The sequence below is a fragment of the Danio rerio genome, chromosome 10 (assembly GCF_052040795.2).
Source record: "Danio rerio strain M-AB ecotype USA chromosome 10, GRCz13ab, whole genome shotgun sequence".
Taxonomy (NCBI): domain Eukaryota; kingdom Metazoa; phylum Chordata; class Actinopteri; order Cypriniformes; family Danionidae; genus Danio; species Danio rerio.
The window spans coordinates 5,508,482-5,521,502 of record NC_141030.1 but is presented as its reverse complement, the minus strand read 5'-3'; the positions used below and the strand labels follow the sequence as shown (position 1 = coordinate 5,521,502).

At 38.5% G+C, this 13,021-nt stretch overlaps 1 protein-coding gene across 3 annotated transcripts in view; it reads right to left on the bottom strand.

Annotated features, from left to right (window-relative positions):
* Positions 1 to 452: 452 nt before the first annotated feature.
* Positions 453 to 13,021, bottom strand: part of cdc42se2 (CDC42 small effector 2) — a 62,524-nt gene continuing 49,955 nt past the window's right edge. For 2 of the 3 annotated variants that reach the window (XM_087269798.1, XM_087269799.1), the window contains exons 3-5: positions 7,892 to 7,993; positions 7,073 to 7,192; positions 453 to 3,737 (exon numbers count right to left, since the gene is read on the bottom strand). In XM_087269798.1, the coding sequence (XP_087125924.1) occupies positions 7,091 to 7,192; positions 7,892 to 7,993 (204 nt within the window). In that variant the 3' untranslated portion in view covers positions 453 to 3,737; positions 7,073 to 7,090. The remainder of the gene's footprint in view (positions 3,738 to 7,072; positions 7,193 to 7,891; positions 7,994 to 13,021) is intronic. The other variant, NM_001159835.3, reaches the window with a different exon arrangement.

Below are 13,021 nucleotides of genomic sequence, written 5' to 3'. Positions count from 1 at the left end.
GCAAACAGCTCAACTAATAAGAGAAAACGGACGTCATATCGTAATCAAATCGTCATAACGCAACGATGCATATTGTGACATTTTTGCATCGCAATAAATCGTACAACGATAAATCGTTACACCCCTAATATATATATATATATATATATATATATATATATATATATATATATATATATATATATATATATATATATATATATATATATAATTCATTACCCAGATTGGGTCAAAAATGAAATAATAAACCCAATTTTTCACTGTTTATGGGAATACTGACAAATATTTGACGTTTGTCTTATAGAATTGAAATGTTATGGCATCGTTAATACTGGATTTATGAAGATTTCACAAGAAAAAATTGTTTTACATCTGTTTTAATCTTGACCTGAGTAAATCACTGAAGTTGACAGTATGTAACCCACAGCTAAATGGATGAAAATAGCTGAAAATCTAATTAAACTGTCTGTTTAATTGTGAGTCAAAGGTCAAATCCCACAAAAACAAGCCGTTTCTGCAATTCAAAGTGTATAATTGCATAATGATATTATTTTTCAATGTTCAACACACCTTAAAGGAACAGTTTACTCCAAAAATGAAAATTCCTGCACTGTTTCCTCAATCAAGTGCTTAACTTTAAAGAGTTTCTTTCATCTGTTAAAAACAAAATGAGATATTCTGGATCATTTTTGAACACTATGGAAGTCAATGGCTGCTTTTCTTGATTTTTCAGCACATATTTTTGTGCTCAACAGAATAAAGAAACTCAAAGCGGTTTGAAACAAGTAGAGAATCAGCAAATGATGACTGAATTTTCATTTTGGGGTAATAAGGGTGGGATTTTTTTAAATAGTCGAACATCTCAATGCAAATATCTATTTTCTAATTTTAAATATAGTCAACATCTTTTTCTTGGTGTGAAATACAATCAGTACTTGACAAGTTTCATGAGGTTCAACGTGACGTTTTCGAAAGAATGCAACAGTGTCTGTTAAAAGCAAAACATATGTTTTAAAACAGCTTTTGAGTGAATCTACAACAGTAGGCAACAGAGAGGAAGGACCCCAGAATTCAGTCTGTGACTATAACATTGAGGCTTTTCAATAAATAAGGTACACTGTATAAAAAATCTGTTATTTTATTTTTTCTGGCACCTAGGGTGCCGTAATAAAAAAAAAAATATTGGCTTTTAAATTACAGACATTTACAGTAAAATAACAGACTTTAAATGACAGAAATTTACCAGAAATTTAAATTTAAGGAAATTTCTGTAATTTAAAGTCTGTTATTTTACAGTAAATGTCTGTAATTTAACGGCCGTTATTTTACGTTGACGTTTTGTTTTCCGGCACTCTAGCTGCACAGTACACACAGATTTTACAGTGTACCTGTTTAATATTTTCATAATATTTCATTTCAGTAACTATCAGATCAGATCAATTAGTTGGGCTATATAAGCAGGTAATATATTTCTGTTGGCCTTGTTTATTTTAGTATGGAGCCCTTTAGGGGACGTGGTAATCACATTTTTACAAGTAGATAGTGCTCTGGGATATTTTTTTACCATGAGGTAGCGCTCTGGGCAAGTTTTTTTTTAAACAGCAGATATAACTCTGGGATATTTTTTACCAGCAGATGGCGCTCTGGGCAAGATTTTTTTAAACAGCAGATGTAACTCTGGGATATTTTTTACCAGCAGATGGCAATCTGGGCAATATTTTTTAAACAACTGATGTAACTCCGGGATAGTTTTTACCAGCAGATGGCGCTCTGAACTGGTTTTTACCAGCAGATGGAACTCTGAAATATTCTGTACCAGCAGATAGCGCTCTGGGATAGTTTTTACCAGCAGATGGCGCTCTGGGATAGTTTTTACCAGAAGATGGCGCTCTGGGATAGTTTTTACCAGAAGATGGCGCTCTGGGATAATTTTTACCGGCAGATGGGCTAGTTTTTACAATCAGATGCTGCTCTGGGATATTGTTTACCAGCAGATGGGCTCATTTCTACAAGCAGATGGTGCTCTGGGTTAGTTTATACCAGGAGATGTAACTTTGGGATAGTTTTTAAACAGCAGATGTAACTCTGGGCTAGTTTATACCAGAAGATTGTGCTCTGGGCTAGTTTATACCAGGAGATGGTGCTCTGGGCTAGTTTATACCAGGAGATGGCACTGTGGGATAGTTTTTACCAGCAGATGGTGCTCTAGGCTATTTTATACCAGCAGATGGCACTCTGTGATCGTTTAATTCTAATCGTTTTAATTGTTAATCAAAGAAAAGTATTAAAACAACAAAAAAACGTTCTAAATTATTATATTATATTGTATATTCTTCCCCCAAATTTCTGTTTAACGGAGAGCTGATTTTTTCAGCACATTTCTAAACATAATAGTTTCACTAACTCATTTCTAATAACTAATTTCTTTTATCTTTGCTATGATGACAGCACATAATATTTTTCTAGATATTATTCAAGATACTAGTATTCAGCTTAACGTGACATTTAAAGGCTTAACTGGGTTCGTTAGGTTAATTAGGCAGGTTAGGGTAATTAGGCAAATCATTGTATAACGGTGGTTTGTTCTGTAGACAATGACAAATAGGCTAATAAAATTGACCTTAAAATGGGTTTTAAAAAATTAAAAACTGCTTTTATTCTATCCAAAATAAAACAAATAAGACTTTTTCCAGAAGAAAAACTATTATAGGAAATACTGTGAAAAATGCCTTGCTCTGTTAAACATCATTTCGGAAATATTTAGAAAAAGAAAAAAACTATTCACAAGAGATCTAATAATTCTGACTCTAACTGTGTGTGGGCCATATCCGATCTGTGCCACACGAGAGGACAAAATCAGAATCGCAACATTGCAGTGTAGAGACAGGCTTATAAAATGTACAATATTTTACAGCCATGCTACTTGGGTGCGGTTAAAAAAACCCTGTCACTGGTGTCTTACCTTATTCATTGAAAAGCCCCATAGCTCATAATGACTACATCAATAAAAAGCCCTAAACAAAATCTTTGTATACATTTTATCTGGACACTATCTATAGCTCGAGTTGCTTCACGTCAAGTTACGGATGTACATCGACACAGCAGAGGGTGAAATGCCGCTCATGCCTTTCAACATCAGATTTGAACTCTAAAACAAGAAGGGAAAAGAAACGGGAATTGCAAATCAGACACTGTAAACAGCAAAGCAAGAATCACGCTTCCTTAAAAAAAATGGCATTTGTTGTGCTCTTGCTGAAACACAAAGTACTTTCCATTGCACTGAGCAGTTTTGGCACTGCACTTTCCTTTACAAACATTGTCGTCGGCTCCGTGTTGATTTATTGAAACCAAAAAAAAAAAAGCAGTCTTTTCACGGCAAGCGAATGAGAACCGACCCTGTTCTCATCAGTCTGGACCCACAAAAATAAAACACGCATGATGGAAAAAGCGAGAGTTTACGGCAAACCACAGGAGAAAGCAGGGACACACGTTGCACTTGTAGGCTGGTGAGTGTTGAGAGGGCATGCGAGCGAACGTCTGTTATGGAGCAGAAACGGACACAACACTGAAGCGCTGTGGCGTCCTGATGTCCGATGGCCAGGACGACCTCTTTACCATGGAGTGCACAACTGTCCATGTGTTTGCTGGGTAGAAGAATGAGGTGAAAAGTTGCCATTGAGGGCACATGGGAAGATGTTGGAGGGGAACCGCTGAGCAGAAAATGCACATCGTGGAACCTGTGGGAAATACGAAACAGATTAATATCTTATTAATGCAGAGTTCAGACTGCACGATACTCAATCACCTATTCCAAATAATGCTCAAATAACCTAGTAACCAGCAGTAAACAAGGCAAGCAACCCAGCTTCAGTTGTTATCCTTGACTTCCCCATGTTTTCTCTCCACACGCTCCATCCTGTGCACTAATGGCCTGTTTCCACTGAGTGGTACGGTACGGTTCGGTTTGGTAAGCTTTTATGGCCGTTTCCACTGTCAAAAAGCGTACCGAACCTAACCGTACCACTTTTTCGGCACCCAAACGGAAGAAAGGGTACCAAAAGGTGGAGCTACACGTGCAGCTGAACGCTGATTGGTTACAGAGATACGTCACGAGCTCGTGGAGCTACACAGAACGTAAACAAAGGAACCGCCATGTTTTTTTAAATACAAAGCCGAGACCTTACATAGAAATACTATATGCTTTTGATAACGATATGCTTTTGATAACGAGCCGAGGATGACCCGAGCTCAAACAAACCTTGTCGTCGTCTTGATGAACAGACACAAAGCCAAGAAGAACAATCTGCTGTGTCCTGTTGTTGTTTTACGAGCCCGTCTAAAAGTGCGAGCGGTATTCGATTTCTTCACGATCGCTTCTATATTTGATATAACGAACTTCTTGAGCTGATGATAATAACGTGTGTGTGATTATTGAAGTGTGGTCATCTGATCCATTCAGGAAAAAAGGACAAGCGCGAGAGTGAAGCGGGAGAGAAACACGAAAAAAAAAGAAGCCGTCAAAACACAAGAGCAAAATTGTTTCAGCAACCTGAATCATGAACAAACTGCCATGTTTACCCTACTGAAAAAAACAGCTTAAACCAGCCTAAGCTGGTTGGCTGGGTTCAGCTGGTCAACCAGGCTGGTTTTAGAGGGGTTTTGGCCATTTGCAGGCTGGTTTCCAGCCATTTCCAGCCTGGTCTTAGCTGGTCAGGCTGGGAGATGACCAGCTAAAACCTGCTTGACCAGCCTAGCCAGGCTGGGAGCCCAGCCAAAACCAGCTATGTCCAGCTTAAACCAGGCTGGTCAAGCTGGTTTTAGCTGGATTTAGCTGGTCATTTTCCAGCCTGACCAGCTAAGACCATTACATTACACAGATTAGGGATTACAGACACAGATGAGAGGTTTGCGCTGACCGTGGGCTATATTGCGTGTGTTTTTGAACTCAAATAAGAACTAAATGTATGCTGTGTGTAATTTTTCTGTAATTAATAATATATCGGAGACTGTAAGGGGCTGTATGTGTTCATATATGTTGCATTTATGTATTTATTTTATATAATTACAGACGTTACAGTAGCCTATTTTGCACTGTCATGGATCTGCAGTTAAAATCAAATCATGTTGATAGAAAAGTTAGTAATAAACATTTATAAACAAGTATTTGTGTATAAAGCAGCTGTTTTGTGAGAAGTGCTTCTCATTATGATAGGTAAACGACCCGTACAGCTTTACTGTAGACATTTATTCGACTAGGCATGGCGTCGACTTTAACTTTGTCATACACCACGCCCACCAAAAGGGTATCCTTTGTGGTGGAAATGCAAGCCTGATAAAGGTGACCCGTACCGACCCGAAACGTGCCGTACTGTACCAGTCAGTGGAAACGAGGCATAACTGTTTTGAAATTTAAAACTAAAGTGCTACACCCTGTACAAATTTGTAATGCTGGTGCTAATGTTCTTCCTCACCACTAGAGGGTTCCAGTTCTTCTCACTATGATATACTGTAAGCTGAGGCTGATTAGTCTAGTAAGCACCTGGTTAGTTTGGAGCATCAGAAAATGGGGCTGCATCCGAAACCGCCTACTACTCAGTAGGTACTGCATTTGAATTTAAACGTACTACTCGGCTGTTGGAAAAGTACGTTCTATACAGTATGAATGTGAAAAGTATGAATGGAATTCGGTAGTACTACATCCGCCATTTTGACATAGTCACGTGATGTATCTGCGTCATTTGCGACGCTTTACTCCCATTCAGGAATTCGCTCGCGGGGCATCATGGGATAGCGCAGCGTTCATGGGATGCGCACTCCAGAATCTCACCGGAAGTAGTAAGTCATCCGGGTACTTCTCGCATACTGTTTTTCAAATTCTATGAATTCGGACATACTACTCAGCTCGCACACTGATTTTAGCATACTGTATAGTATGGAAGTGTGCGTTTTCGGACATGGCATGGTTATTCATTTGTTCAGAAGAAATCTATTAATAATAAGGGTGTCACGATCCTCCAAATCCTCGATTTGATTACATTTTCAATTCTAAAGGCACGATTCGATTCGATTTTCGATTATGAATAATTAATTAATTAATGACCAATTAATTATTTGTAGCCTACCGTTTAAACTACCTGACCTGCGTGGTCTTTGTTTTACTGATAAACAAATCATACAGTAAATGAATAAACGAAAGATACACACATAATTACCACCTGTCAATCACTTTTTCTGCGGGACTCGTGAATAGGCAGTGATCTGTGTCGTTATAATGGCGTCGGTAAAAAAGACGCGCAACCAACAGGAACCAGCCAACAGTATCTGAGGTGTTCGCTAAAATGACTAAGTACAAGTGAGTGAAAGATTGAAGCAGTCTACTGATCCTCTGACTGCCTGAACCCGCTGTCTCGAGCCCATGGCTGTGTGTGCGTCTGTGTCTGTGTGTGTCAGAGGTAGAGAGGAAGGAGGGCTGCTCAGAAATGCTACACGCCACTGTGGATGTCAAATCGTTGTCGTTCTAAAATGCCATTTAAAAACAAACACAGTGTAAACAGGGCCTAAGTGTGTACTTTTCGCGAGCGGATTTGCAACGGGGGCGGGCGGAGGATCGCGATGCCGGTGTTGTCTATCGGACGAACCCTAATACGTACATAGCAGAGCTTGCAAACTGTGTTTTTTTTTTTGTCGAAAACACAAACGTTGTCAACGTAACTCACTGGAAATCCAAAATGCTTAAACACCGGCGTCTTCATTGAAAGAGGAGAGGATTTAAGCTCTGTCGACGGGTCTCCTGTATCTGCAGTTCAACAAGCACTTCAACAAGCCTGTTTTTTCCCGCTTGGCAAGCCAAGCTGACGTGACATGGGGGCGTGGCAGCATCGAAGATTCTATTTTTTGATTCGATAATCGAAATTGAGCATAAATTTCGATCGATTTCGATTTAAAAACGTAATTGTGACACCCCTAATTAATAAAGGTTTTGAACCACGTGAGTGTAAGTAATTTTTTTTTTTAGCCTGAACGTTCCGTTTAGTGCAGCTCGAACACAGTACATATAGTTTATTGAACTTACCCCTTCCAACAGCACACATTATCCTGCTTTTGTATCCACCAGCTGCATCTGTACATTAACAGACATCGCCTCTCCTCCATACCCTCCTTTCGACTGCATTTGGTTCTGAATGGAGTTTACCTGGACACAGGATTAAAACAAGCATCTCAGACAACCTTACAGCCGATCATCATGCACACCAGGGATTTCCAGATCTGTGTCCAGGGCAGTATTTAAGGGGACGCCCATTTAAAATAGCATCTAGAACACTAGTGGACATTATCAAGTGGACTCATTCTACCTCATAATAAACCACAGCAACACATGTACATTCAATATACATCCAGTGGGCTCATTCAATCCCATAATACACCACAAGAACACATGTACATTCAATATACATCCAGTGGGCTCATTCAATCCCATAATACACCACAAGAACACATGTACATTCAATATACATCCAGTGGACTCATTCAATCCCATAATACACCACAAGAACACATGTACATTCAATATACATCCAGTGGGCTCATTCAATCCCATAATACACCACAAGAACACATGTACATTCAATATACAATCAATGTAAATAGATTCGTTCCTTCATTACATGCACACTGGGTGTTTTATTGGACACTGCTCTGAGTAATTCAGGAAACAGTGGATATAGTCTGTATAAGGGAGTTATAAGGCATTATTTTTGAAGAGATATGAGGACAATTTTGGATATTGCCTAGGAAAGTGGCCCACCCCTGAGTTAGAGTTGATCTCTGCTGGACGGTGGTCTTTCAAAGTTGCCCATTCCTGATCTAGACATTCTTTTAAGCTTGTACTCACAGAGTTCATGCCAGTGAAGAGATCTCCAGAGCCTACATGGGCCGTGTGGACAAAATTGGTTGGCTCGCCAATCATACTGCGATCTATACGTCTCCGCCTCTTCTGTGGAGTAAGAAACAAATATAGCTAAACATATATCACATATATGAAGATACATGACATATATGAACAAACACACTTACGATTGGTCAAGAACGATTTCAATTTTGCATTTAAAGGAACATTCATTTAATCATTTTCTTTTCAGCTTAGTCCTTTTATTAATCAGGGGTTGCCACAGCAATGCCCTTCAAGGTTGAGTAAATAATGACAGAATTTTCCCTTTTGGGTGAACTATCCCTTTAAATGTCAATTTCAGTGTTTCCCAACGCTGTTCCTGAAGACACACCAAGAGTAAACACTTTCAACCTCACTCTAATCATACATGCCTAAATCAACTCATCAGAACATTAGAAGAGACCCCAAAACCTGAAATGAATGGGTCAGATAAGGGAGACATCCAAAATGTGTACTGTTGGTGTGTCTCCAGGAACAGCGTTGGGAAACACTGCTCTATTTTTGAGCAAAATAGGAACAGATTTTTTTCAAAAGTCAAATACCTTAAAATAAAATCACCCAGAAGCCATGTACAAACATTTAAATATTTTCTTTTGTTTTTTTTGTATGTCTAATGGATAGAGAACAGTGGAGATTACTAACACGAAATCAAGCCCAGAATCAAGGTTGAGTAAATAATGAAAGAATTTTCACTTTTGGGGGAACTTTTCCTTTAAATGTCTATTTCAGTGTTTCCCAACGCTGTTCCTGAAGACACACCAACAGTACACATTTTCAACCTCTCCCTAATCAAACTCACCTGAATCAACCCATCATAACATTAGAAGAGACTCCAAAACCTGAAATGAATGGGTCTGCTAAGGGAAACATCCAAAATGTGTACTGTTGGTGTGCCTCCAGGAACAGCGCTGGGAAACACTGCTCTATTTTTGAGCAAAATAGGAACAGATTTTTTTTAATCTTAAAATAAAATCATCCAGAAGCCGTGTACAAACATTTAAATAAAAGAGGAGTTTGAACTAAAACAGACTAATCTCTGCCTGCTCTTTCCTAAATCCATAAGTCCACCATAAGCCTCTGAGAGATTACCCCTGAATACTATTTACATTGCATACTGAAGGCTCTGATATACTTGATACAAAACCAGAGAATTAAGTTTTTGGACAAGTTGAATTCAGCAGATAAAAACCTTCAAACTAACCTTGAAACTCTTGGAAATCTTTGTTTGTTGACATTTTGTTTTCATGATAATTTCTCAGTCATTAATAACCTTAATTTGCTGCATTATGCGAATAATTTGATGACTTATTTTAAAAATGACAACACATTCAGTGTAAAGTTAGAAATCCTTGACTTGACTTTGGCTCATTCACTAAACAGATAAAAAGTCAATGGTTACTCTTAATGTGCCAGAGATTGACAGAAACATTCACTCTTCTGTTACTCAGTATATAGGAAGATGTGAGTCGGATAGGACAATTGGTCAGTGACAGAGGAAGTGGGTTTCACAGCTCACTGCTCCTGCATTGATGAGACCTGTGGAGCTTCAGTTGGAGAAAAAACAACATTTTATATTGCGATGGATGTCATGAAGGCCAATAAGAAGAGCGAAATAGTTTCTGTCTCCTTTTTTTATTCCATAAAGTCTCCGGGTAAACGCTGGGACACCTGGCACCCGTCACAATACCGACAGCAACAGAGAAATACTGTTGGCTGTAATGGACTGTAGGCAGAAATCTCTGTAGATGGATGGCATTTCATGTCACGTTTAGCCTTATAATCTTAAAATGTGAGCAAAATTCAGCTGTTTTGTCATGACCTTAAGGGGGTCACACACATTAAGGCTGATTTATACATCTGCGTCAAACGCTGGCGTATGCTACGGCGCCGACGCATAGCCCTTCGCCGTGGCCGTCGGCGTCGCTGACATGCACCTCTCAAAAAATCATAGATATATACACATATATATATATATATATATATATATATATATATATATATATATATATATATATATATATATATATATATATGTGTGTGTGTGTATATATCTATGTCAAAAAATGTAACTACACGTCGCAACAACGCGTAGAGCAAGCTCTGTGATTGGTCGGCTTGGTAGCGCTGACGAGTCTGGGCGGGACTGAGAGCTGCGCGAATGGCGCGAGCGATTGTTTACAAGTGTGGAGTCCCGTGAAGGAGCTCCGGATGGAAAGTTTTGTTCTGTGTTTACCTCATGGTTAAAGTTGTTGCACGTCCGCCGGTTCCTGCCTCAAAATGAGCGAGTTTAAGTCGCTTGTACATCCAGGAAGTGTTCAGGAAAAGCAAAACAGAAGCGAAGAAACTTGACACAGAGGAACATTTACACCTCACTGCCAACTAGCGTTTCGGAAATGTTAATGCAGACCAACAGAGACCGCGCGCAGAAGTATAAATGCACAGCTACGCGCGTTGCCTGCGCCGTGAGTTACGCCCGTCACTTAACGCAGAAGTATAAACCAGGCTTTAGAAGCGCAGCTTCTCATTATGCTATAGAAAATCATTCAAATAATAGCTCTTAAGTGACCTTAGTGAATTAGTAATGGCTTCTGCTGTTCCGACGTCAGCTGCAGATGTTAATGAATGTCGGAAGAAAGTAGTTCCTAATACAACAGGGTTTTACACTCTCCTTGTTTGATTTTCTTTTTAATATATAAGATTGTGTAAACGAACTGTTGTATTGTCTAGTAGCAGTGCGATATGGCTGTATATCAGCACTGGTGGGACGCTAAGGCCAACGCACACCTCCCACCAGTGCTGATATACAGCCATATCGCACTGCTACTCGTGTGATTTTGCTCATATATATATATTTATCTTTACATTTAGTCATTTAGCAGACGCTTTTATCCAAATTGACTTACAAATGAGGACAAGGAAGCAATTTACACAACTATAAGAGCAACGATGAATAAGTGCTGTAGGCACGTTTCAGGTATGTAAAGAAAGTGTAAGAAGCAAAACATGAGTAATTTTATTTTTTTTATTTTATTTTTTTTTTTTTAGTAGTTAGCGGTGGAGTCAGAGAGGGAATTGCAGATTAGTAAGGTAAGTGGAGACTAAATAGTTGAGTTTTTAGTCTTTTCTTGAAGACAGCGAGTGACTCTACCGTTCTGATGCAGTTAGGGAGTTCATTCCACCAAGTGGGCAGATTGAATGCGAGAGTTCGGGAAAGTGATTTCTTCCCTCTTTGGGATGGAACCACGAGGAGACGTTCATTCACAGAACAAAAGTTTCTGGAGGGCCTATAAATCTGCAGAAGTGAAAACAGATAAGGAGGGCAGCCAGAAATCGCTTTGTAAGCAAACGTCAGAGCTTTGAATTTGATGCGAGCAGCAACTGGCAGCCAGTGCAAACGAATGAGTAGCGGAGTGACATGTGCTCTTTTAGGTTCATTAAAGACCACTCGTGCTGCTGCGTTCTAAAGCCTCTGAAGAGGTTTGATAGAGTTAGCTGGGAGCCCGGCTAGTAGAGAGTTGCAATAGTCCAGTTTGGAGAGAACAACAGCTTGAACAAGGAGTTGAGCTGCATGTTCAGATAGGAAGGGTCGGACATTTCTGATGTTGTAGAGTGCAAATTTGCAAGATCGAGCAGTTATTATATATATATATATATATATATATATATATATATATATATATATATATATATATATATATATATATATATATATATATATATATAGTAAGAACCACAAAAAGGATCAGTGTGGAGTTGTTTTAATTGAAATGTTTTAATTTAGTATGCTACTATTTACACTTATAGTGTCCACAACTGTCCTTCAACTGTGGCTAAAGAAGAATATTGCTTTTAAATTCCAAGAAATAAAACCATAACAGCCCACAGTGGATTTATTCATTTTATATTTAGCCAGTTCTCACACTCAGCCATCAGTGGATACTAAAAAAAAGCCTTTGAAGGGCTTTGAATATTATATAACTCGCCTGCTGTGACTGCCAAACAGTAACAACACTTTATCCCAAATAACCCAACCAAAGCTGAATCTAAGTGAAAAGTAAAATGACAGAATAAATGCGTGTATTTGCTGTGAAATAAATAACTTTGCTCATGCCTCTGTGTTATTAAAAAGCCCCTTCATAATGTTGGTTATGTGTAAAACTCTAAAGCCCTGATTTTAACATCTTCGATTAAGCATTAAAGTGTGTGTGTGTGTGTGTGTGTGTGTGTGCGTGCGTGCGTGCGTGCGTGCGTGCGTGTGTGTGTGTGTGTGTGTGTTCGTGTTGTATTTACTGCCCTAACATTTCTGGCTGATGTGAGCTGCTGGAAGTCCAGTGTGTGGATCCTTTAGTTCTGTCAGCAGGAATCAATATAATGAACAAAACCACTTATTACTGCAATTTCACACCAGTCAGCTGCGATGAACCAAACAGCAGGGAAAGGTCATTTATTTAGCACAAACAGACTCCATAGATTTTATTACGAGTAACTGGCCCAATCTTGACGTACTGTTGAATTATGAATTATTAGCCCCCCTGTTTATTTTTTCCCTAATTTCTGTTTAACGGAGGGCAGATTTTTTCAACATGTTTCTAAACATAATAGTTTTAATAACTCATTTCTAATAACTGATTTATTTTATCTTTGCCATGATGACAGTAAATAATATTTGACAAGATATTTTTCAAGGCACTTCTATACAGCTTAAAGTGACATTTAAACGCTTAAATAGGTTAATTAGGTTAACTAGGCAGGTTAGGGTAATTAGGCAAGTTATTGTATAACGATGGTTTGTTCTGTAGACTATTGAAAAAAATATAGCTTAAAGGGGCTAATAATTTTGACCTTAAAATGTTTTTTTTTTAAATTACAACTACTTTTCTTCTAGCCGAAATAAAACAAATCAGACTTTCTCCAGAGGAAAAAAATATTATCAGACAAACTGTAAACATTTCCTTGCTCTGTTTAACATCATTTGGGAAATATTTAAAAAAGAAAAGAAATTCAAAGGGGAGCTAATAATTCTAACTTCAACTGTAAGTGCAAACCTTTAATAAGAAAGTGACTTGCTGTCAC